Consider the following 25,877-nt stretch of genomic DNA (forward strand, 5'->3'; position numbering starts at 1 on the left):
AAGTACTCCGAGCATCAAAGCTAAATACAAGGTGGAACAGATTGTTTAGCATAAGTAGTTAGCACACATTCTAAGGGACCATTCAAGATAGAGTGGCCCATTAATATCTCTGCAGTCATAGTATAAAAAGGGTGGTTAAGTGCATGGACTGAATGAGACACTGGATTTATGGCTTATTACAACAATCTGTAACCCACTAACCCTCTCTTTTTGTCCTATGTCTGCAGAGGTGTTAACAGGCCACTCTGCCTTGAATAGTCCCTTAGAATGTGTGCTAACTACTTATGCTAAGCAATCTGTTCCACCTTGTATTTAGGGGTGATGCTCAGGGTACTTTTCCCAGATCTGAAGAAGAGCTCTTTGTGTCTTGAAAGTTTGTGTCTCTCACCAACAGAAGCTGGGTCAATAAAAGATGTTACCTCACCCATCTTGTCCTCTAATATCCTGGGATGGACACAGCTACAATTACACCACATATAGTATATTCACGTCAGCTTTAAACTCTGGTACTTTATCAGGAGCCCAGCCATCAGAGACTAGCCATTCTAGGTTTCAGGGTAGCAGCTGTGTTCGTCTGTATCCGTAAAAAGAAAAGGAGGACTTGTGGCACCATAGAGACTAACAAATTTATTTGAGCATAAGCTTTCGTGAGCTACAGCTCACTTCATCGGATGAATGAATCAAATGAAGTGAGCTGTAGCTCACGAAAGCTTATGCTCAAATAAATTTGTTAGTCTCTAAGGTGCCACAAGTCCTCCTTTTCTTTTAGCCATTCTAGGAATCCCTGAGCTGCTGAGATAAAGCAAGTGAAGGAGGGGAGTGGGGTCAGACCCGTTCTCTCTTCAGGCACTAGGGAAACTGCCATAGCTGACATATTCCAGCCTTTGGATCTATCCCCTGCCAAGCTGTCCCAGCAGGCTTAGAAAAGAACTTAAAAGCCCTCTGAAAACTGTTTTTCACCCACTCCAGATGCGCAACAGAGGGCTGATCACCTGACAGCAGCAGCATTGCCAACCCTCAGAATTTAAAAATCATGAGTCAGGCCCTGAAAAATCACAAGCTTCTCAAAAAAATTATGAATATTGGATTCTTTTTATTTGCCTTCCAGCTCTTAAGTTACACCCAGGTCACGTTTCAAGCTTTTCTCTGCACCATTAGGGCTAGAAACGTACTCTTTTAAAATGAAAACTGAGATTTTCCAGTAATCACTTGTCTCCAGGAGTTGGGGCTTTAAGGAAAAACAACACATATTGCATGACTCACAATAAAATCATGAGAGTTGACAACACTGCAACATAATCAAAATAATCGTAGGGCTAGCACAGGGGTGGGCAAACTACGGCCCGGGGGCTGCATCTGGCCCTCCAGGCGTTTTAATCTGGCTCTTGAGCTCCCACCGAGACGCGGGGTCTGGGGCTTGCCCCGCTCCAGCGCTCCAGCTGGGGAGTGGGATCAGGGGCTTGCCCCACTCCACGCAGCTCCCAGAAACAGCGGCATGCCCCCCCTCTGGCTCCTATGCATAGGGATAGCAAGGGGGTTCTGCACGCTGCCCGCGCCCTAAGCGCCACCCCAGCAGCTCCCATTGGCCAGGAACCACAGTCAATGGGAGCTGCAGGGGCGGCACCTGCGGACAGGGCAGCACGCAGAGCCACCTGGCCGCGCCTCGGGGTAGGAGCCAGAGGGGGGATATGCCACTGTTCCTGGGAGCTGCTTGAGGTAAGTGCCACCCGGACCCTGCCCCCCGGCCCTCTCCTGCACCCCAACCCCCTGCCCCAGCCCTGATCCCCCCCTCCTGCCCTCCAAACCCCTCGGTCCCAGCCCAGAGCACCCTCCTGCACCCCCAACCCCTCATCCCCAGCCCTACCTCAGCCTGCACCCCTAGCTGGAGACCTCCCGCACTCCAACCGCCAATTTCATGAGCATTCATGACCCGCCATACAATTTCCATACCCAGATGTGGCCCTCGGGCCAAAAGGTTTGCCCACCCCGTTCTAGCACCTACAGGTTCCCAATTGAGATCAGGGCCCCACTGTGCCAGAAGCTGTACAAAACACATATGATAACTCTTCATTGCAGAGGTAACTTGGGTGATCAGCACCAAGATCTGAGCATCCATGTTAGCCTAAGCTGGGTGCAAGCTAGGGTGACCAGGCGTCCTGATTTTATAGGAACGGTCCTGATATTCAAGGCTTTGTCTTATACAGGAGCCTATTCCACCACCCCGATTTTTCACCCTTGCTCTCTGGTCACCCTAGTGCAGTGTCTCTCAAACTTTTTTACTGGTGACCCTTTTTACACAGCAAGCCTCTGAGTGCGACCCCCTTATGAATTAAGAACACTTTTTTATATATTTAACACCATTATAAATGCTGAAGGCAAAGCGGGGTTTGGGGTGGAGGTTGACAGCTCACGACCCCCCCCATGTAATAACCTCGTGACCTCCGAGGGGTCCTCACCCCCAGTTTGAGAACCCCTGCCCTAGTGCGAGCAGCCACACTCCAAAGCCCTGCTTGAGTTGCTGGGGCTGCACTTAACCATGTGTGTCACTAGGGCTTTTGGGGGCATATCCCATGGTTCTTTGCGCTGGAATAAGATGAGCTGCTCTATGATTCTTTTCCAATGAACTGTGGGAGAACTTCTAGGCCCACAAGGGAAATTGTGGGAAGGCACTGGAGGACTATCAGCACTTGAGTAATTTAGCCTGAGTCCTCATGGCACAGTGGGCAGGTTACCAGCATGAGTGAATGTGGCACCTGCCACACTCCCAGCCATGCTAGCTGTCCCGGGTTCAAAGCACCACTAACCTTGGGACAGAAGCATGTGTGCCGGGATGGGATGGGGCAGAAGCGCAAGAAATGAATCAGAGCCCAGGCTAAATCTGCAGTGAAGAAATACCCCTAGTGAGAGAGAGTCCCTGCCCCAAAGAGCACACCAGTCTGAGTAGCCAAAAGTACTTTCTCCCCCTGCCCCTTGCATGTCTCCATTTTACAAAGGGAAAACTGAGGCACACAGAGATTAAATCACTTGCCCCAGTTCACACAGGGAGTCTGTGGAAGAACCAGAACCAATCCCAGATCCTCTGAGACTCAGCCCAAGTGCCTCAACCCTAAGCCCAGCCTCACAACATTGCAACCTATAGTTGTTTATTAAGCCCTGGAGGCTCAAATTAAAAGTGTGTTTTAGAAATGTAAAAGGCTAAGTTCAGAAGGGAGTCCCCGTCACCCACCCTGTACCTGACCAGCTAGTGCTGTCACCCCAGGGAATGGCAAGGACTTGTTCCTTAAGGTGGAGACAAGGCAGACAATCCCACTTTTTTTCTGTCCTCCTATCAAACTGCCTCCCTCACTTCTACGTCTACATTTGCTGAACACCCTCTCCCCTACTTTGGGCAAGTAGCCCAATTCCCAAAGCTGTTCTGGGGGCTGGTGGGGGGGCAGAGGGCAATTCTTGGGAGAGTTCCACAGCTACACGATGGAGAGGCTGTGACGAGGTGGTTGTGGGACAGCGTAACAATTGGGGATGTCAAAATTGTTGATGTCAAACAATTGTCGGGGATGGCAAAAGGATTGCTCAGCTAGGAATGAGTGGAGAGGAGTGGGGCCATGAGGAGTTAGGGCAAGGAGGAAGGAGTCAGAGTGGGTGCTGGGATTGAGCATTGTACAAAGAACTATCCCTCATCTTCATTCCCTTGCTGCACTTCACTGAGGACAAAGCCCTTAAGAGTCCCGTAGCTTAGGATGCTCTGCATATAGCTTGGTTTGCTGATCTGTCTGGGTAGGAACTAAGGAACATTCCAAGTGGTTGCAAACTTCGTCCCATAACTTAAAACTCGCTCACCCCCATCCCCAATTCTCAGTTTAGCAGGAAGTGTCCAGGTGTCCCAGAATTAGATACTTGTATGTTTCTGCATCTTCCCAGCCTTTGAGTCTCAGGAAATTTCATTTTTTCCCCATTGTATTTCAACCCCCAAGACTGGAAAAAGCCACATGGCCAGAGAATTTTGCTCAAGATCTGGATTCAGTCGTATACACAGATAATGAAGAACAAAAATCCCTGGAAAACTGTGAGCTGGAGAAGGGAGAAAATCACTGTGCTCGGTATAAAGAAAAGGAACCTTGCAACAAAGCCCGTTGCCAACTGTGTCCACATATCTATTCAGGGGACACCATCATAGGGCCTAATCACATCAGCCACACTATCAGAGGCTCGTTCACCTGCACATCTACCAATGTAATATATGCCATCATGTGCCAGCAATGCCCCTCTGCCATGTACATTGGTCAAACTGGACAGTCTCTACGTAAAAGAATAAATGGACATAAATCAGACGTCAAGAATTATAACATTCAAAAACCAGTCGGAGAACACTTCAATCTCTCTGGTCACTCGATTACAGACCTAAAAGCGTCAATTCTTCAACAAAAAAACTTCAAAAACAGACTCCAAGGAGAGACTGCTGAATTGGAATTAATTTGCAAACTGGATACAATTAATTTAGGCTTGAATAAAGACTGGAAGTGGATGGGTCATTACACAAAGTAAAACTATTTCCCCATGCTTATTCCCCCTCTTCCCCCCCCCCCCCGCCCCCCCACCGTTCCTCAGACGTTCTTGTCAACTGCTGGAAATTGCCCACCTTGATTATCACTACAAAAGGTTCCCCCCCTCCCCCGCTCTCCTGCTGGTAATAGCTCACCTTACCTGATCATTCTCGTTACAGTGTGTATGGTAACACCCATTGTTTCATGTTCTCTGTGTATATAAAATCTCCCCACTGTATTTTCCACTGAATGCATCCGATGAAGTGAGCTGTAGCTCACAAAAGCTTATGCTCAAATAAATGTGTTAGTCTCTAAGGTGCCACAAGTCCTCCTTTTCTTTTTGTGGATCCAGACTAACACGGCTGCTATTCTGACACCTGTGCTTGGTATGTTACAGGCATTAGATCCTCAAAGAACAGGGGCAACATTCTGGCCATACTCTCTCTCCTGTCCCAATGCTGAGACCCAACCTATGGCTTTTAGACATATACAGAAGCTCCTCCCCCCTCCTTTCCCACAGACACATTGCCTCTGGTTGCATTTCCATCTGGATAGAGCCCCCGATTTGCTCCATGTACGAGATCAGGAGATCAAAAATTAAACAAAAACACATTATAGCTGGGAAATGAATGGGAACAGGATGCCAGGGTCCCCTAGGCAGCTTTAAAAATATCAGCCTGAGTGTCCCCAGCAACCCAAACTCCAGCAGAACAGCATTGGGGAGGGAGGCTGCTGGGGACCAAGCAATGTTTACACAGCAGAACCATTAGCTTAGCTTCAAGGAGAGAAAGGTTTTGCTCTAAGGCCTGCCTGAGATTTACCATCCCCTGTCAGGCCTCCCCATGTTAACAGTGTCCTTATAAAGAAAAGGAGTACTTGTGGCACCTTAGAGACTAACCAATTTATTTGAGCATAAGCTTTCGTGAGCTACAGCTCACTTCATCGGATGCATACTATGGAAAGTGTAGAAGATCTTTTTATACACACAAAGCATGAAAAAATACCTCCCCCCACCCCACTCTCCTGCTGGTAATAGCTTATCTAAAGTGACCACTCTCCTTACAATGTGTATGATAATCAAGGTGGGCCATTTCCAGCACAAATCCAGGGTTTAACAAGAACGTCTGGGGGGGTGGGGGTTAGGAAAAAACAAGGGGAAATAGGTTACCTTGCATAATGACTTAACCACTCCCAGTCTCTATTCAAGCCTAAGTTAATTGTATCTAATTTGCAAATGAATTCCAATTCAACAGTTTCTCGCTGGAGTCTGGATTTGAAGTTTTTTTGTTGTAATATCACAACTTTCATGTCTGTAATCGCGTGACCAGAGAGATTGAAGTGTTCTCCGACTGGTTTATGAATGTTATAATTCTTGACATCTGATTTGTGTCCATTTATTCTTTTACGTAGAGACTGTCCAGTTTGACCAATGTACGTGGCAGAGGGGCATTGCTGGCACATATCACATTGGTAGATGTGCAGGTGAATGAGCCTCTGATAGTGTGGCTGATGTTATTAGGCCCTGTGATGGTGTCCCCTGAATAGATATGTGGGCACAGTTGGCAACGGGCTTTGTTGCAAGGATAGGTTCCTGGGTTAGTGGTTCTGTTGTGTGGTATGTGGTTGCTGGTGAGTATTTGCTTCAGGTTGGGGGGCTGTCTGTAGGCAAGGACTGGCCTGTCTCCCAAGATTTGTGAGAGTGTTGGGTCATCCTTCAGGATAGGTTGTAGATCCTTAATAATGCGTTGGAGGGGTTTTAGTTGGGGGCTGAAGGTGACGGCTAGTGACGTTCTGTTATTTTCTTTGTTAGGCCTGTCCTGTAGTAGGTGACTTCTGGGAACTCTTCTGGCTCTATCAATCTGTTTCTTCACTTCCGCAGGGGGTACTGTAGTTGTAAGAATGCTTGATAGAGATCTTGTAGGTGTTTGTCTCTATCTGAGGGGTTGGAGCAAATGCGGTTGTATCGCAGAGCTTGGCTGTAGACAATGGATCATGTGGTGTGGTCAGGGTGAAAGCTGGAGGCGTGTAGGTAGGAATAGCGGTCAGTAGGTTTCCGGTATAGGGTGGTGTTTATGTGACCATTGTTTATTAGCACTGTAGTGTCCAGGAAGGTTTGAGGGCGGGGGGGGGAGAAAACCTGGATTTGTGCTGGAAATGGCACAACTTGATTATCATACACATTGTAAGGAGAGTGATCACTTTAGATAAGCTATTACCAGCAGGAGAGTGGGGTGGGGGGAGGTATTTTTTCATGCTTTGTGTGTATAAAAAGGTCTTCTACACTTTCCACAGTATGCATCCGATGAAGTGAGCTGTAGCTCACGAAAGCTTATGCTCAAATAAATTGGTTAGTCTCTAAGGTGCCACAAGTACTCCTTTTCTTTTTGCGAATACAGACTAACATGGCTGTTACTCTGAAAAGTGTCCTTATAATTAATCTTTGCCGACAATGGTCAGGCACTTGAGCAGTCACAGGCAGCCCACATGGGCAGGAGCCCAGCTCCCAGATAGCATTTGTGCTGCTCACAGAAAAGTCCCTAATGAGAGAAAGATGCTGGCCCCGCACTTTGTTTACAGACACCGTCTGGCAGCCCAACATGCTCTCTACTGTTTGGCTGCTGGTGGGGTGGGGAAGGGAGGTGAGTCAGCCTTTGGCCCCTTGTTCCAGAACAGAAATTATTTGGCTTCTCTGGAATAATTACATTAACAATCACAAGATCCTGCAGTGAACAAAGTGGGGCCTCATTCTCTCACTGTCGACCTGGGCAGGTCCTGTTACCTAGGTGAAGTCGATGGGGCTCTGGGATACTCTGGGCAGATTTCATAGGCTGAACTTTTATCCACAAAGGTTTCCCCTGATGCCCGAGTTTGTTCTAACCGCCTCTGGACCCTGACCTGCAGTAGAGTGGACCCCACTGGAGACCAGGATAAAAACATTGGGGCAGGTGCGCTGAGATGCACTCTTACAGCCAGATGGACAGAACAGGTGGGGAGGGGGTGCCTGGGACGGAGGGGGAAAGCCCCACAGGCAGCACTTAATGCGGGTTACTGGGCTGTCTTGTCTGAAACCTCTTGGGGCCAGCGATGATGTTTAAGCTCCTCTGGTCTGTTTGCTGCTGGCACATTCATGAATTCTAACTGCTACTCAAATGCTTCTGGGAGCCTGAAATGTTCTAAAACAGATACATTAACCTGCTCATCCATAAATCTAAACAGCTACACAGACATGCCAAGCAGCACAGATTCCTTCCCAGCTCCCCCCGCATGCCCCAGAGCTGCCTAGTACAGCCCCCATCTCCAGTTCCTTCCAATCAGGAAGATTCAGGCACAGCTGTGGCACCTACTCTCCCAGGCCCTTGCTCTGACTCCTGCAAATGGCTTTTGCAGAGCAGACGCCGTCTCCGTCTCCATCACAAGTCCTGGCACATTCGGTGCAGCAGCAGGAACACTTCACGAGCGGAAGGCTTTAATCAGCCAGCACGATGGGAACTCCGAGCTGGGAAGTGACAGCACAGCAAGAGGGCTATAAAAAGACGAGGAGAGGAAGAATCGCACTTCACCAGGAGAGGAAGGAGGAGAGATTTCAGAGGCCAGGAGCACCGCTGGCCCAGGGAAACTCAACCCCGAACAGGAAAGAACTCAAGAGTCCTGCATTTTTATGCTAAAGAAAGGAACGTACATGTGTTTACAATGGAAAGAGAACTCGGCTTAGCTGGAGGTGGCTTTGGAACGTGGAGTCAGACGGTGCCAACCCAGAGGGGAGGTTTTCTGGGAACTCTGGTGCACACTGGCTTCAGACCCACCAGCTACAACAGCCTCATGCAGCAAGGGCACAGACAGCTCCTGGACTCAGGCTCCATTGCAACCCACACATCATTTTGTGCCCTGCACACCCCGCTCTGGCAGCAGCAGATACTTTCACTCTGAACTACGCGGAGGGGGTCACTAGAACTGGAACCAGGCAGGAACAAAGGAGCTGGAAACAGGGGGCCTGGATATTCAGGGATGGGCATGTTAGTAATACTGTTGGCTGTGCTGAGGAGTTCCTGATCTCCTCCACCTCACCTCCCACCTGCACGTTCCACAGGCCTCAAACTAGCTCCCACCTCTGCCCAATCCCCACTTTGTTACAGCTCCTACCACTGCCCACACAGCACCCTGCCCTTCCCCCCAGGCTCTGTGGCACTAGTGGGGAGCCCACCCAGAGTAAGACAAAATCAAACCCTATTCCTTTCCAGGGCCCCATTCTCGCAGTGGGGACTAGTGTCCAGCAGCAGAACAAGAATGTTTCATGACAAGTGGCTCCCATGTGCATGGCAAGCACCAGATCCCCTCCAGCATCACCACCCAGGGGCCAAGAATGTACTTTGCCATGGAAACAGCTCAGGTCCAGCCCAGCAAGAGATTGAAAGAGGGGGAGCACTTGATACATCAGTGTTCAGAGGGCAAATGTCCCTTGGAAAGAGATCCCAGGGGCAGCTCAGACAAGAGCAGAGCTTGTGGAAGGCTGGGTCAGTCTCCTCTCTTCACTTCAGCCAGGCCCAAGATTCACTCTCACCGAAAGGGAGTTGTCACCTGAGAGGGATGCTGGGCCCCAGCATGGATGGAGGAACCATCTCACTGCACATTTAAGCAAGTTCCCTTTGCCCCTATTGAAAATGTCTCTAGTGAGGAGGCTCCCCCCACCCTCACCTTTTGCATCCCCCATCAGAAATGGTTGCCCAGGGTGTGGCTGTGATGTCCCCGTATGGACATGTGTCTTCCCGTCAGGCTCATCTAAAAGGAGATGCAGGGGGGGATCAGGTCCAGATTTGGCACAAACAGTTTTTGCGAGCAGTGACTTCAGCAGGAACAGGTGGGAAAATTAATGACAGTTACCCACAGTTCTAACCAGTCTCCCAGCCACAGTGCGCCAATCCCTCACCCCCTTCGCCTGCTGGGCAAGAGCAGGGGAGATTCTCAGCCAGGAATCAAGGACATCAGAGGGTGCTGAGGACGTGGGAGGCACAGTGTGGCAGTGAGAATAACAGAGGGCATGGTACTGCAGTGCCAGTGGGGGGCATCTGCAGGCCTCTCCGCTTTCGACAGGCCTGATCTCAATTTTCTTTGATTTAAGGATCTGTCAGCTGCAGTTCAGAAAATTGTTTCCAATCTGCATGTTTCATTAGCAGCGAAACAGCAGCAAGACGATGCCAAGAGCTAAATTTAATTAGCACAGATCAACCTAACGTGCAAATGAGCCAGAAGGGGGCAAAGCACTCACATGTGTGACACTCTGCAGGTGAGGAGCCCCAGAGGGACACTAGGGCTTGACCTCAGTGGTTTAGGGAGGAGAGGCACAGACAAACAGAAGAAAGAAACACAGGCAGAGAGAGAGAGCTAGAGATGGAGTGTGGGTAGGAGGAGGATTCTGGCCCATCCCTGACTTCCAGGGAGTTCCCCCAAGGACAGGGCACTTATTCCATCTTTGAGCTGGGGAAAGGATCAGACCCTGAATGGGCTGAAGGAAACACGCTAAATCCAAGTGGGTTTGCAAGATCCTGAAAGGGGTAAGGAGCCTGGAGCAACCCTATTTGGGGCTGTGTGTCCAGCCTCCTTTCAAGCAAGAATAAGGTTAAGCAAGAATTGCTGGGGCAGGAGATGGGAATAGAAAACTTGAGGCTCCTTATTGCAAAAGCCCCAGGGTTAGGACATAGCCGCCTGCAGACGTTAAAGAGGACAACCAAAGCAACAACCGAGGTCCTGGCTGAGCTCTCACCGGTTCAGAGGAAGCCTTGCTCTGAAAGGCTTGGGAAGAGTTGGCCTGTAGAGTGACTCAAGCCGTGGCATCCTCCTAGCCCAGCCAGAAACCAAAGGCCAGTCACCAGACCACTGCTGACAGTGGTTCCTTGTGGACAGAGCACTGGACTGGAACTCAGGTTCTATTCCCAGCTCAGGTCAGATATTGACCTCATTTGTAAAGCACTTTGAGACCTATCATAACGGCTAGGTACTCCCCCTTCCCTTCTGGGGGCAGTCATCAGCCTCCAGTCCAAGAGATGTGCACAACAGAGAGCTCTTCAAGGCAGGCCACATTTCTGGGTTTGGGACCTACAGTCTCCATGGGCTGCCTCTCCATATTAAGTCACAGAATCCAGAGAAGGATAAGATCTAGGTTCTTCATCTAGCTGTCTTGTCCTCTCAGTCAGTCTACTGTTAAACAGGGCTCCCATCCCTTCCCCTGGGAGACGGTTCCTCAGCCTGACCCATTTCACCATCAGGCAGTATCTTCCGGATATTTTGCCTACGCTTCCTCAGTCCTTTGCCATTACCCTTCATGTCAGTCCCATATAACACATTTCACTCATCTCTCTCCCTACAGATCTTGGCCAGTGTGGGCCTACAGTGGTCACTCATGGCTTGTGTGCACCAGGCTGTCCTGTTGTGTTTAAACAGGGCTATGAGGAGACCAGACAAGTTTGTGGACACAATGCTGACCCTGAATGCCTGGGCAGGGGAGACAAGGACAACTAGCCACTCCTCCGCTTCCCTGTAATGCTGCTTATTGCTCAGGAGCCCAGTCTCCTCCAGACTTTCCTTCCTCTTACTATTGCTCTTCTTATTTGCTTGTGACAGAGGTTTGATTTACAGGGCTCACAAGAAGAGCAGCTGCAATCTACTGCACTTTATAAACCCCAGATGCAGACCCAGCTCCACTACAGCATCACAGACGGGTGAAGCAGAATTCCCAGGTGGCCAACTCCAGAAGTCAGGCCCACTGAAGACAGGCATGGAAAGGAGAGAGACTGCTGCTTGGATTTACAAATGTTCTCTGCACAGAGTCTCTCTGGGATTATTTGGGCAACAGGTCAGAGGGGAACAGGCAGATTTCTGCGGGTGGTCCACGAAGCATGGCCGCAGCGAATGCTGGAGCTGAGGCCTTTGCAGGATAAACCCCGCTCTTCATTCATTCTGCGGTTTTAGAGGATTTATGTGTTTGGAAACTTGCAAGCCGTGCTGGATCCACAGGTTAAGAAAACTCACCAGCAGCCAGTGAGCTGCCCTGATTTACAATGTAATTAATTGCATCACAGGGGTTCCAGCTCATGTGGTTAATGACGTCACCAGAGCCCCCTCCATGGGATTATTTCCCTGTAAATCACTGCACTCTGTTTTAGTCCTATGACTGTGTCGAGCAGAGCTGCCCTGCAGGAGGCCCCAGCCCAGAGGGCCCTGCATTTACAGGCAAGAGAGGAGTTCTGAATTAACAGCCAGGGAGTGGAAGAGGGTTCCCCACACAGAGGGCCCCCTGGGTGCTGTATCAGAACTGAGGGATAGGGGTGAAGGTGTTTGTGCTCACACAGCTCCAGTAATTCCTACTTTGGGAAAGAATGAAGGGACACAGCCTCCTTGGGAGAGCAGCTCCCCAGTAATGAGCTGGTCAGGGATTGATTGAGCGTTCAAGCCATTTTCTGTTGTCTCCCTAGTGTGCACACCCCCTTAGAGCAGGCTTCCACACCCCAGCCCCTCCCAGGGCAGCCCCTTCGCCAACCTAGTTAGTTGCTTTTGTAAAAAAAAGTTCAGATCATTTGGAACCATCAATCTGGGGGGCAGCAGCTGCCATGTGACCGTATCTCCACTACCCTCCCTCACCACTCTCCCTCCTGCAATTTATCACAATCACTTGGGTCTTGTTTCAAATTTATCAGCTCTTAGAAACAGACCCATGTCTCTGAATGTGTATGTGCAGTACCCAGCCTAGTGGGGCCCCGATCCTGATTAATAACAAATTAACAAGGGTAAGGGGGCTGGTCTCTGACGCAGTCGATGTGAGCATGGACTGCTGACCTGGCCAGAAGTGCTGCAGCACCAACAGGGGACATGCGGCCCAGCTCTGGGAACTATATATGTAACAGCACCCGCAGTGGGCGCTCCATTCTCTCTGCCGTGGGAAGCAAACCATGCCCATAACAGGGGGTGGGGTGAGTCAGGCAGAGAAGGGAATTCTCTCCTTGTTTATGTCTCAACCAAACAGTAGAGAAATTCAAAGACATCAGTGTAACGACTAAGGGGGCTTCAGGGCCAAAGGACTGGGAAAGGGCATCCTCTGGCCCTCCTGCCACACCCATCACTGGGACAGCTGAGTGCCTGCCAGCGATGCATTAAGTGCCATGACTGACATCTCTAATCGATGGTTCTTTCGTACTCACGTTTGATGCATCGGTTTGTGCCAGGAGCAGTTGTCCACCCGGAGCAGCACTGTCCCCCGCAGACGTTCGGCCTAAGCAGTCACAAACAGCAGGATTAGGAAAAGAGAGGCGGCGAGGTCTCCCCATAGCCAGCACCTCCGGAGACACCAACAGAACCACTTCCTACAACATCTGAGCTTTCCTTGCACCCAGACCACTGCAGCCTGAGCTCTCAAGCCAACCCAGGCTGGGCTTGTTAAATGCTTGGAGGGGAAACCCCCTAGGAAGGAACATCCAGGTGCTACGGGGAGTGGTGAAGGTGACTCAGTAGGGGGTGCTCTCCCTCCTGAATCAGTACTAACCTCAATGCCCTAGCATGGTTGCTAGGAGGTGCTGTCCTGCCAGAGGTGCCATTTTGCTCATGAGTATGTTGGTAAATGCAAAGTAATGCACATTGGAAAACATAACCCCAGCTATACATGTAAAATGATGGGGTCTAAATTAGCTGTGACCACTCAAGAAAGAGATCTTGGAGTCATTGTGAATAGTTTTCTGAAAACATCCGCTCAGTGTGCAGCAGCAGACAAAAAAGCGAACAAAATGGTGGGAATCATTAAGAAAGGGATAGAGAATAAGACAGAAAATATCATATTGCCTCTATATAAATCCATGGTACGCCCCCATCCTGAATACTGCCTGCAGATGTAGTCGCTCCATCTCAACAAAGACATATTGGACTTGGAAAAGGTTCAGAAAAGGGCAACAAACATGATTAGGCGTATGGAACGGCTGCCATATGAGGAAACATTAATAAGACTGAGACTTTTCAGCTTGGAAAAGAGACGACTAAGGGAGGATATGACAGAGGTCTATAAAATCATGACTGGTGTGGAGAAAGTAAATAAGGAAGTGTTATTTACTCCTTCTCATAACACACAAACTAGGGGTTTGTGAAATTAATAGGCAACAGGTTTAAAACAAAGTATTTTTTCACACAACGCACAGTCAACCTGTGGAACTTCTTGCCAGAGGATGTTGTGAAGTCCAAAACTATAACAGGGTTCAAAAAAGAACTAGATAAATTCCTGGAGGATAGGTCCATCAATGGCTATTAGCCAGGATGGACAGGGATGGTGTCCCTAGCCTCTATTTGCCAGAAGCTGGGAATGGGTGACAGGGGATGGATCACTTGATGATTACCTGTTCTGTTCATTCCCTCTGGCACTGGCCGCTGTTGGAAGACAGGATACTGGGCTACATGGACCTTTGGTCTGACCCAGTATGTCTGTTCTTATGAGTAACTTGAGGTCCCGACAATCAGGGGCCATTAAAGATCTCACAGCATGGTTTTCTAGGATTGGGTCTAATCCAGCATTGATAATTATATTTTGCTCCCATAAATCTCCCATGCCGCTTCAAATGGATACGGTACTATTCTTCATTTCCTGCTTCAAACTGTTGTGGAGTGTTGTTTCTACATAGCTCACCACAGGACGGGCTGCATTTCACTGTGTGCGAGTAGAGGCAGAAAGCGTGATTTCTGTAGCTGAGTAACTTGTTGTAAAGCACTTACCGATCCTTCAGGATCAAGCTCTTATTAATATTCATAGATTTTAAGGCAAGCAAGATCGATTATGTCATCTTAGCTAACTTCCTGCATAACACAGGCCATAGAAGGAAATCCTGCATCAAGCCCATATCTAGTCTGCTTAGGCTTCACCTAGGGTTGCGAACTTTCTAACCGCACAAAACCGAATACCCTTGCCCCTTCTCCTCCTGAGCCCCACCCCTTCTCTGAGGCCCCACCCCCACTCACTCCATACCTCCTCCTTCTGTCGCTCGCTCTCCCTCACCCTCACTCACTCGCTCATTTTCACTGGGCTGGGGCAGGGAGTTAGGGTGCAGGAAGGGGTGAGGGCCCCGGCTTGAGGTGCAGGCTCTGGGGTGGGGCCAGAAATGAGGGGTTCAGGGTGCAGGAGTGGGCTCTGGGCTGGGGCAAGGGTGCAAGCTCTGGGGTGGGCCAGGGATGGGGGGTTTGGGATGCAGGAGGGGGCTCAGGAGGAGATGCAGGGTGCAGGCTTCAGGAAGGGAGTTTGGGTGTGGGAGGAGCCTCAGGACTGGAGCAGGGGGTTGGGGTGCGGGAAGAGGTGAGGGGTGCAAGCTCCGGACGGCACTTACCTCGGGGGGCTCCCAAGAAGTGGTGACATGTCCCTCAGCTCCTAGGTGGAGGCATGGCCAGGTGGCTCCGCACTGCCTGCACCCGCAGGCGCCACCCCTGCAGCTCCCATTGGCCATGGTTCCCAGCCAATGGGAGCTGTGGAGTCAGCACTCAGGGCATGGGCAGCGCACGGAACAACCCTGGCCGTACCTCCGCCTAGGAGCCGAGGGACATGTCGCCGCTTCCAGGGAACCATGCGGGGCCAGGCAGGGAGCCTGCCAGCCCTGCCAACCGGAGTTTTAACAGCTCGGTCAGCAGTGCTGACCGGAGCCGCCAGGGTCCCTTTTCGACTGGGCGTTCCAGTCGAAAACCGGACACCTGGCAACCCTAGCTGGACCCTATCTTTAGATGTCTAAAAACATCCAATCATTATATTGTTGCAGGACTCCCATTCCATTATTGACCAGACCCAACTCCGCTTGCTTTGTGAGGTGGGACATCACCACAGCTTCCCCCTCCTCCCTGAGGTGGCCTAGATGCACTTTGCAAATCACATTCAGCAGGTTTGTGAAGGAGCATAAACATTTCCTGTTCTTGCCTCAAATTACTGGCACAATCAGAAGGTGGTTTCTGCAGGCAGGAGCAGGCGCCGCCCTCAGAGAAGCTGCTTTGGCCTCAGATCAAGCCAACAATTCCTCATGGAATGAAGTCCGGAATCTTTGTCTAGATCTCGCTCGCTTGCTCACACACACACGCACACACAGAGAGAACGCCTCTCAGTGTCTGCTGGTGAGAGTAGATCTCTTCCCAGACCATAGGGTGGGCAAGACGTTCTGGGGTGCAGAGTGCGAGACTGGAATAGAGCAGGTGGCCCAGTACCTAGCAGGCCCTCCCACTCTCTGAGGGCACCGCATCAACATGCCTGGTTCTTGTGAGCTATCAGGGGGACAGCTGCACCCCAGCACCCTGGGGGCTGGTCTGACTCTCTGTTGGAAGGCTGCTGCTGCCAGGCCTGCAGGAGCAGCCAGCGGCTGTGGGGATGAAGCAGAAGCACAAAGAACAAGCACAGAAAGGAGTGAAAGGCCAGGGCTGACTCACTAGGAGTCATGGTTATCTTGGCAGCAGAATCACGTCTGAGGAGCACATGTGAAGCAGTGCATGCAAAAGGGTGATGATCACTAGGTGCTTTGTGTCATTCCCCCCGGCCCAGTCCCTCTGGGCTTGTCCTGTTGCTGCTGATCTTCTCAGTGCCTGCCCCAAGGCTCCTCTATACTGCACCTGGTGCTGCCTGTAGTGACAGACTCACTGTCACAGCCTTGCTGTGTCCTCCAGGCTCATAGGCAATCCTAATCCTTAGCACTTTCTAGACACGATCTCATATCCTCTAAACCCCGAGAGGCAGGTCAGTATCATAAGCACTACATTGCGTATGGGGAAACTGAGGCTGGGAAAGGGACTTGCCAAGATCACACAGTGAGTCAGTAACAGAGCTAGGAAAATCTCAACTCCCAAAGTGGTGCCAAACTCGCCAGGCCCCAGTGCCACTCTAGAGTGGGGAGGGTTGATTAGCCAAATATTTGTGAAGCTCTTGGAAGCAGTAAAATGCTAGCGAGGTGCTAAGGGTTATTCTTATCCCAGACTGCATGGGCCGCACTGCTGGGGCCACGGGTGGGCAATGGAGCGAACTTTTCTCTCACCTCCTGATGAGACGGTGTTAATGGACAGCCAGGTGTGCTGGAGCCTTGGGAGACTGGGGGAGAGGATGGCTGGGGGCTACAGAGCTGGGCAAAGTGGTCTTGGTTTTTCACTGAGCAGGAAGCAGCCCTGGGAGCATCTGGTTACATTTAAAGCATTTACTTGACATTTTCATGGCTTGAACGCCGTGTGGTTTTTGTTGTCTTATGAAGAATTCCAAATAAACCCCTGCAGGTTTAAGGAGCACGGCGTGTTTACAGCTCAGAGGGATGGTGCTCCAGGGAGTGACTGGCTTCCTGCAGCTTGGCAGAATAGCAGCCCCCAGGTGCGCGCAGCTCGCTGCGCGACCATGGCCAATGCCTCCCAGCAACCACGCAACTCAGAGAGGAGCCCTCTGGTTGGTGCCTTCTCCTCTGGCATTCTCCAGCCAAGGGCATTCACATGGAGCAGGAGCTGGGGTTCCTTCACCCGCAGCTCACAACTCGGTGCTGTGGGGGCAACGCTCTAGGCCAGGTCGCTCTGGGGCTGCCCCACAACGAGGAGTTCTGTATGTGTGAAAAGTCAACCGCTACGCAGGTGATGGGGCCTCTGAACTGAGGCAAAGGCAGCAGGTCAGAAGTGGCTGCATGGAGTGACATGGGTCCATGCTGGGCTCTGTGCAGCACTGAGCCCCCAGTGCTCTGTGAATAACACCAGCCACAGCTAAACACACAGCCTGCATGACAGGCACCCACCCACCCTGCAATCTCAAATATGGTGTCCTGCCGGGGCTGCCCAGTGCTTCCCACCCAGAAACCTGAGAGCACAGACAAGAATGCCCAGCCATGGGGCCAGCCCAGGCCACCACGCATCAGCCAATCCCCAGATCCTGGATGGGGACTAGCTCTGTGTCACTAGCCCTCTGAACCCTATAGCCTAGGCACAGTGCCTTTCTGGGGGCTGCCCTGCGCCACCTGCCTTTGAACCCACGAGCCCTGTTGGAAGACTACCCCATGCCACTGTCCCCTGTGCTGCCAGTCACCATGTATGTAAGGCCCACTATGGCAGCATGGGCACAGTGGGTTGGCCACATGTAATCCATGCTCCCTGTGCCCTGCTGAAGGGAAGCAAACTAGAATGGCATTTCCAGCTGCGTGCAGAATATTAAGCAGAGACCCGGAGTCCCACCCTCTGCACTAAGCAGCAGGGAGGGAATCAAGCCCTGGAGAAAGGCAGTGACTGGTGCCCATTCTGTTGCATGCAGGTCTAGCGGGGGTGAGAGGCGCACGGATAATATAACTCAGACGGCAGGTACACAGCCTGGCCATTCTGTGGCAGGAATGCCCAGCAGTTCCCAGTATCACCACCAGGTGGTACCAAGCTCAACACAGCCCAAAAGGCCCAGAGTAAAAAAGACACTTCCACAAGCAGGTCTCCCTGCCCAAGCCCTATCAGGTCAGCCACAGCAGGTGCTTGTGCGAATGGCAGAAATGCGCATGGGGTTGGGCCTCAGGAGGGCCCATGCTCTAATCCTGGCTCTGCCACTGAGTGTCAAGGGGGTCTTTGCTAAGTCACCTCATTTCAATCTCCATTTCCCCACCAGTAACACAGAGCTGCGATACTTATGTACCTGCAGGGCTGCGGGGAATGGGGAAGAGTTTGTTAGGGTACAGCTCTCACCTGAGATGCTAGATATGCTCTGTGATCTCCAAACACTGCTATCTCCAAACACAGTCTGGAGATAGCAGCCCCAAATTGCACTCAAACTGAGCACAAGAGAAGCTGCCCCTTCCTCACTCAGTAGGGTTGCCAGGTGCTCTAAGAAACAAGCAGCATCTGGGGCAACAAGGGGGAAGAGGGTTCCCTTTTTTGACAGAGCCATTCCTGCCCTGATCTTGCCAAGAGATCTCTAGGGCTCTGTGCAGGGGCAGAGGTCCACCCATGTGGTTCTCTTTCCAGGCTCAGGGCTTTAGTCATTGTCTTTCCTCCAGATGCCATTTCCCTGGTCCACAAGTGCTGGGAGACAGAAAGACAGAAGCCTTGTCTTGTTTCTCTGGAGTTCCTGTCACAGCCTCATCTCCAAAGTTAGCGGGTAACTTCCTACGTGTCCACAGTGAAAACAAACCTTCAAGAATGCACAGTCTGCATAGCAAAGCCCCCTCTGACCCCGACATCAGGAAATGCCACAGCCACGGCTGAATGTGCAACCTTAACTCTGCCCCCTTGGCTTATTACAATACAGCCCTCCTTATTAATTATTAGTACTGCAGGAGCACATAGCGGCCTCAGTCAGGATCAGGGCCCCACTGCACCGTGTGCTCCACACACACTTAAGACAACACAAGCCTTGAAGAGTCTGTAGTCTTATTGGACACCAGATTCAAGCAAGTGTAACAAACACTAGGGGGAAGGAGGACAAGAGAAGCAGCAATAAGATCATGGAGTTGCACACGTTAATGGTGTGCATAGCTTCCTTATGTGATCACATGCTTTCCCAAATATTACAATAGTATACATTTTTTACAACCTTCTAGGCATCATCCTGTAGTACAGGGCACTGCGCAATGTATTACTAATACACAGGCTCCATTAAAGTCATTCATAGATTTAAAGCCAGAAGGGACCATTAAATCATCAGGGTTTGACCTCCTGTATAGCACAGGCCAGAGAATTTCATCCAACTTTATATGAGAAGTTCACCGTAAACCCTTCTTACACAACACAGAGTGAAAGTGAAAAGCTGCTGGCATAGACAAGCCTCTGAAAATATGCATCTGAGTTAGCATCATTAACTGCCTCAGCTCCTGAGTAGCCTTCGGACTACATTATTAAGGAACACATGCTGGAGAGAGAACACACCATATACGCTCTCTGAATAAACAGATTCTGTAGAATAAAGAACAAAGACATCAGTGTGAACAAAAAAGATTAAGCAGCAGTTTCTTGTATATTGAAAGTGCCCTAAGATTGTAGGGGCACTGTATGAAGTGGTATTGTATTATTCCGAAAAAGGCACATGACTATGTGACTGAAGATCGTATTGGAATGAGGCAGGCGTGTTAGGGGCAGAGTTAAGGCTGCCCGTGTAAGCCTAACTGGGGTGTTTCCCAACTTCTGAAAGCTTTGCCCTGCAAACCTTCATGTCTCTGTTCCTATCTTTTCTATGTCACTTTTGCTAGAGGAGGAGGGAGCCATGGTAGGGGTGACAGGGAAGAGATGGGCATAAACTGCATCAACCAAAGCATGGTACAGGGCGAGTCCTATGGTGTTGATAGGGGAGGCAGGAGCAACATGTGTCAGGGCAGGAGTATCCAAGCACTGTTGAGGGATACATGCAGTGTGTCAGTCTCATGCCTGTGCATGCATGTATGCCAGGATTGCTAACTTCCACTCTTCATGTCCTAACCAATCTCCACTGACCTACCGCTCCCGCTGCCAGGAGTGGGGGGAAGGAGGGGCTCACAGTACAACAGCCCCGGGGGAGGCTCATGAAGATGCTGTTCTCCATTTGGAAAGCACTGAGCACCTCGCGGGCACTAATAATAGGAGCTGTGTGATTAGGTCTGATCTCAGGAGCCAGCTGGCTGTTGGGAGGGGGGAGCCGAGAGAGTAGGGAGCACAGGCTCCGCAGTTTTAGAGCCGTTTCAGAGTAACAGCCGTGTTAGTCTGTATTCGCAAAAAGAAAAGGAGTACTTGTGGCACCTTAGAGACTAACCAATTTATTTGAGCATAAGCTTTCGTGAACTACAGCTCACTTCATCGGATGCCGACACTCTCAGCAGCTTGTGCAATGGAAATGCACCCAGCTACACTGTAACACATCAGCCTTGAGTCAGGAGCTGGCCAGCTTTTGCTCGCAATACACCCAGCTCTGTGGCATATTTACACCTTGGGTGCATCTGAGACATTTCAATGGCTCAGAGGCTCCCGACTCTGGGACACCAAGGCCCAGGGTGGGAACCTGGCAAAAGCCCAAGGACTACATCAAAAGATGTACAAACATTTTAAAATCAACGTGAACACACCCAACCTGAACATGGGCTGATCCTTGGCAGTGGGCAGGAATGCTCTGATCCATGGTCGAAGGGTGTGTGTACGGATACCAGTCAGGAAAGGTCGGTTCTAAGCAAAGCTGCACAAAGCGACTGCAGCTTTCAGGATCATTCTGTTTCCCTTATTCTAATAAAGCTCCTTATTCAGGGTTAGAAAAAAGCAGCTTCTGTGATTCTTTGCTACTGACGCAGGACATGGTGTCAGAAGTTGACCCATTCCAAGCCAGCAAAACACAATACCAAAGTTCAGCTCTCCCTAAGACTTTAAGTTGGCTTAGCTCAATGGCCTGGGTGGAAGGAGCCCTTCCCTAGCTTTCACACTGCAGCCACAGTGAACACAAAGCATGGCCTAGGCCCCAGGATATGTCACTGCATTCACTTTTACCACAGGGAGTGAAGCTAAACACACGTCTGGATCATCATTGTCCCAGAGAAAAGAGATGAGACAGCTATGCCATCGTTCCTAGGAAGTATGAGGGTGAGCATTTTATTGCAGAAAGGAATGGGGTGTTTCTGACAAAGGGTGCAGAGTCACAGCATGAGGGCACGTCTACACTGGAGCTGGAGATGTCATTCCCAGGTCGGGCAGACGTACCCATGCTAGCTCTGATCAAGCTAGCACACACAGTATAGCAGTGTAGCTCTGGCAGCGCAAGCGGCGGGATGGGCAAGCCACCCCAGGTTCCACCCATCTGAAACCCTTGGTACCTAGCTGGGGCGGTTAGACCTTCCCGATATTCACACTGCTGCAATTATACATCTATAGTTAGCACTGATAGAGCTAGCTCAGGTATGTCTGCCCAAGCTGGAAATTAAACCTCAGGGTATGTCTCCACTGGAGCCAAAGTGTGGTGGGCCTGTATTAGGGCCCTGTATGGAGAATCAGAGCACCGAAACTCAGCAATTGGTAAGAAAAAACAAATAAGACACTATCTAGAAACTGGGGTTTTAAACAAGGAACTTTCAGAATTATAAGAATTAGTGTCTGAGCCACTGTGGAATGGCTGGTTCATCTTGCCTTATCATCTGAGTGAGTGAAAATGAAAGGCACTCTGCAGGAAAGGGGTGCAAGTGTGATGCAGGTAGAAAACACCATAAAATAAAGCCTCTTCAAATCACAGAGTTTCCTGGGCAGAAACACGGTGGATGTAACAAAGGCAAAAATCAGACAGATGAGATGGAATCATGAGAATCTTGTAGAATGACCAGAAAGCCAAAACTCAAAGACACTTTCCTACCCAGAACATTATATCCAATAGGCTTTGGAAAAGAATAGCACCAGGCTTGTGTTAGGAAAACGAACATATTGGTAGCCACTGACTATTCCAGTTAGGCAAAAATTCTCCACCTCACTAGATATTTCCCGCCCCCCCCCCGCAAAGTGAGCAGGTCAGAGAAAAGTTAACAACGGCAACTTTTCTTGTCCTGGCATCTGGGCAAAATAAATAGTCACTGACAATGACCCACGAGATGCCAGCTCCATGTTCCAAGCTTTTTGAATGCAGTGTGATTTCAAGGATTTTACTTCCAGCCCTCATCACCCGCAAGTAAATAGACTGGTGGAGGGAGCAGTTCAGATTGCTAAGAGAATGCTACAACAAAAATTTACCTATTAGCTCTTCTGAGCTATATGGCTTCCCCACATCAGTCATGAGAGTAAACTAAACTCAGCTGCCTGTGGGTCAACACTGCCAATCTCACAGGAAAATCTTCATCCTAAGTGATCCTGTTCACAGAATGAGAGCTGCTACTTCTAAGAGGTCTCAGGTTTTATTCTTTAGCCATCTGACTGCAGCCTGACCCACCACCTAACCTTAAACCAGGCCGCCCACTCCTGATAAAACTGGACATCAGCTGTTGTCCCTAAGTAGCTGCAGCCCAAGAACATGGTTGAGCCTGATCTGGGTACTCATTACAGAGGAAGCAGGCAGCATCTCCAGCTGATTCCCCAAGCCCAGCTGAATTGCCATGTGATCCTAAGAGCAATGATGCTTACACCACAACCTTAGTGGAGGGTGATCATTCTGCTAGGAAGTGCCCTGAACTGACTGAATTTGAGCAGGGGGTTGGACTAGATGGCCTCCTGAGGTCCCTTGCAACCCTGATATTCTATGAATGGGATTTGATAATCCAAGTGAATCCACTGGACAAGCCCCTCCTCAGGGCCACAAGGTGGGCAGAACTGGATGAGTGAGGAAGCCAGAGGCTCGTCCAGAGCTATAGTTTGTTCTTAACTATTGTTAACCATGTTTACAGAGCAATGGGGGCGATGGGGGAGGGGAAGAGATGTAGGCTGTGCCTGCTACTACTTTGAATCAGTTGCAGGAAGCCGGTAGGATGGGGCAGAGGAAAGCTCTAGGCAGGAGCTCTGCAGTGAGGCTGGGGGAGGGAAGCTTTAGGAATAGTGCTGCTTTCCTTACTCTAGTCAGGTTTCTTGTTCAGTGTTGGAAGAAAGCGTTTCTCTGAGTCTGCACTAAGCTCACACGTCAGAGGGCACTTGAGCAATCAGCCCACAGGCAGCCCTCTCTGCAATTACCCTGTGACTATGCTGACAGGGTGGCTATGAGTGGCAATTTGGGTGTTCCTAACTGATTAGGGAGGGTGGCTTCATGAGCACTATTACACCAGTAGAGCGGGCTGAGAGGTGCACCCTGGGCAGGGGAGCATGGAGGGGAATGGCAGGAGAGGGAGGAAGCACAGGGCCAAGTGCTCTTCTGCAGAGCCTCTAGGCATGCCACATGTCCCCTTCCCCCGCCTCCACATTACCATGCCAGGGACTGGAACTGGAGGCAGCTCTGCCGGGCAAGTCATAGGAAGCCTCCTCCAGCTGAGCCAGCAGGAGCTGTGGGAAGCTGGAAGCTACTGCACGCAGAACTGACAAGGGGCCCATTCCAGGTGTAATGCACCAAGAGGCAGGTACCTACAGTCGGAGGCCATGGCAACCCGGCTACATTCCCCAAAGCCAAGCAGGGGCCACAACAGCCCACCCCACTGCACTGCCCCATGGACACACACTGCACAGCAACTCAACAACCTCCTGAACTCCCTGCAAGGCTACACACAAAACACCCATATGAGCAGAGCGACAAAAGCCATAGCCTGCAATGCAACACAGTTGTGTGGCCCACAGGAACCCTGCCGTGCCGCAAACCCACGCAAGAAGGGCAGCACAACCAGCACGTTCCAAGGCAACACACCCAGGTGAAATGACGCAGACAACACATCAAGTGCCTGCTCTCACACACGCTCTCTGTGCTGAGACGGAGCACAAACTCCTCCTGCACGTGGGGGACATACACACATTGTTACAGCAAGTAACTGAGCTGACTCCTAAGCTGCTTTGGGGCCTGGGCTGTCTGCCAGGGGCAGGCGAGGGTCAGCACAGCTGAAGTTGAGCACAGACTGGCCCTTATTACTTACTGCACATGGGACAGAAAGTGGGTAAGTGACCTAGGGAGAGAGAAACAATTGGAGCTCTGCCTCCTAGGAATTGCATAGGTGCTGTGGCAGTGGGCACAGATTGTTTGGTTAGTGAGCAAATAGTGGGTGGATATGGGACCAATACCAGAGGTCCCTCCTGTGGCTGGAGCTTTGGGACTGGAGTCTCCACTTACTGAGGTCCCCTGAAGATGGGACCTTTCTGTCCCTTTTGCTCCCAGCTCAGACCTCTTAGTCGATGCAATAGAAGGAGTCACGTTAGGCACCTGGTCCTGCAGCGAGACCCCTTTGGCTGCACTTACCCCATGAGTCGGCCTCTGGCATTCTGCACCTTTGCCCTGGGCACTGTCCGAGCTTTGAGCCCATTTCTTTGCCGCTGGCGTGAGGAGTCAGTCTTCTGCCTCTGCACAGGGGTCTGAAGCAGGGTCCCATCTGGAGAGTCTGCAGCTGCCCTCAGGTTGCTGGCTTGGCCTCGGGCGCTCTGGGGAGCAGGTAGTTTGTGATCTGGAGGAATAGACGGCTGCTCCCTGTTGTCCCCTCCTGTCAAGCTCCTCATCCGGGCTGGGCGATCCATAGGAGAGGCTGCTGGGAGGTGCTCCGAGGCAGAAGGCGGGCTGTGTACCCGGAACAGGCTGTACACCTTGCCCGTGGGTCCCAAGTTACTGCCCGGGTTCCGCAGCCTTAGCCGACTTGTGACTCTGCTCCCAGCTTCGGTTCGGAATGAAGAACTTGGATCAAATCTTCCGGCAAAGTCTCTCTGAGAATCCCCAAGCCCCAGGAAAAGAGCTAAAGTGAGAGGGAGAAAACTGCGCCAGGAGCCCCTCATGGTGCCTGCCTGAGAGGAAAGGCCAGTCTTGAAGGGAACAGAGAGCGCTCAGCGTGTGGCTGATAGCCCCATGAAGCCAAGTATCCAACGGGAGTTTGTGGGAAGGAGTCTAGGCAAAGTTCCTTGAGCAAGTCCCCTGAAATAGCCTTCCAAGTCCTTCACTTTGCCATGTGCTGAGGGGTGGGGGTGCGGGGGGCACTTAATCAGTACCTGCTGCCTGCAGGAGCAGGGGAGCCTGGGGCGAAGGTAACACAGCAAACCCAACAGCGTGGGCTGCACAGAGCGGCTGCAGCCGTCCCTCCTACCACTGAAAGGAGAACTCCCAATCCCTCCTCTCCCCTGGTTGTCAGAGCCTGCGCTCTCTGCAGACAGCTCCAAGCACCTTCTCGCCTGCCTCTGGCACTGGCAGAGTCTGGAGGGGATGGAGGGTTTTATTTTTGGAAACCTCCCCCTTTTGTGTCTTTTTGATGCTGACATCGCCCCTCTGCAGAGGACACAGCTCGGCCCCCTCCTTACCAGAGGAGACATTCCAGCAACACCCACTTTGGCAAAGGGAAACAAACTACAACAGAGAAACATTAACCCATGAGCGACCGGGGAGGGCGGCCCTTCCACCGCCGGCTCAGAGAGCTTGTGTTCAGCCTCCCTGCTGCTGAACAAGCCTGTGGCTCAGCTTCCCCAGCTCACAGCAAGTGTTAGAATTTCACAACAGCTGTAAGCATTCAGAGAAGGTGGGCAGGGAGGGGCACCTGGGGGAGCCCCGGCGACAGAATATACCCCGGGCCAGGGCCCTTCACCCCTATGCCACAGGGGCTAGGATCTTCTGAATGAACCCCAACACATTTAGCCCGCACACCCGGAGAAGGCAGCAGGGGTGTTAGTCCCATTTCCCAGCAGGCGAACCTGAAGCCCAGAGCGGGGAAGTTTGCCTTGCTGAAGGTCACACAGTGGACCAGCCTCTTAGCTAGATCCCCCAAGTCCCCAGCTCCGTGCTTCATTGTCTTCATCGCTTCACATCCA

At 51.0% G+C, this 25,877-nt stretch overlaps 1 protein-coding gene across 2 annotated transcripts in view; it reads right to left on the reverse strand.

Moving 5' to 3' along the window:
- The window catches only part of LTBP2 (latent transforming growth factor beta binding protein 2), a 132,382-nt gene extending 107,105 nt beyond the window's left edge, over positions 1 to 25,277 (reverse strand). The window contains exons 1-2 of one of the 2 annotated variants that reach the window (XM_037900677.2): positions 24,334 to 25,277; positions 12,731 to 12,801 (exon numbers count right to left, since the gene is read on the reverse strand). In XM_037900677.2, coding sequence (XP_037756605.1) covers positions 12,731 to 12,801; positions 24,334 to 24,857 — 595 coding nt within the window. In that variant the 5' untranslated portion in view covers positions 24,858 to 25,277. The remainder of the gene's footprint in view (positions 1 to 12,730; positions 12,802 to 24,333) is intronic. The other variant, XM_027827546.3, reaches the window with a different exon arrangement.
- Positions 25,278 to 25,877: the final 600 nt, after the last annotated feature.

The sequence above is a fragment of the Chelonia mydas genome, chromosome 6 (assembly GCF_015237465.2).
Source record: "Chelonia mydas isolate rCheMyd1 chromosome 6, rCheMyd1.pri.v2, whole genome shotgun sequence".
NCBI lineage: Eukaryota > Metazoa > Chordata > Testudines > Cheloniidae > Chelonia > Chelonia mydas.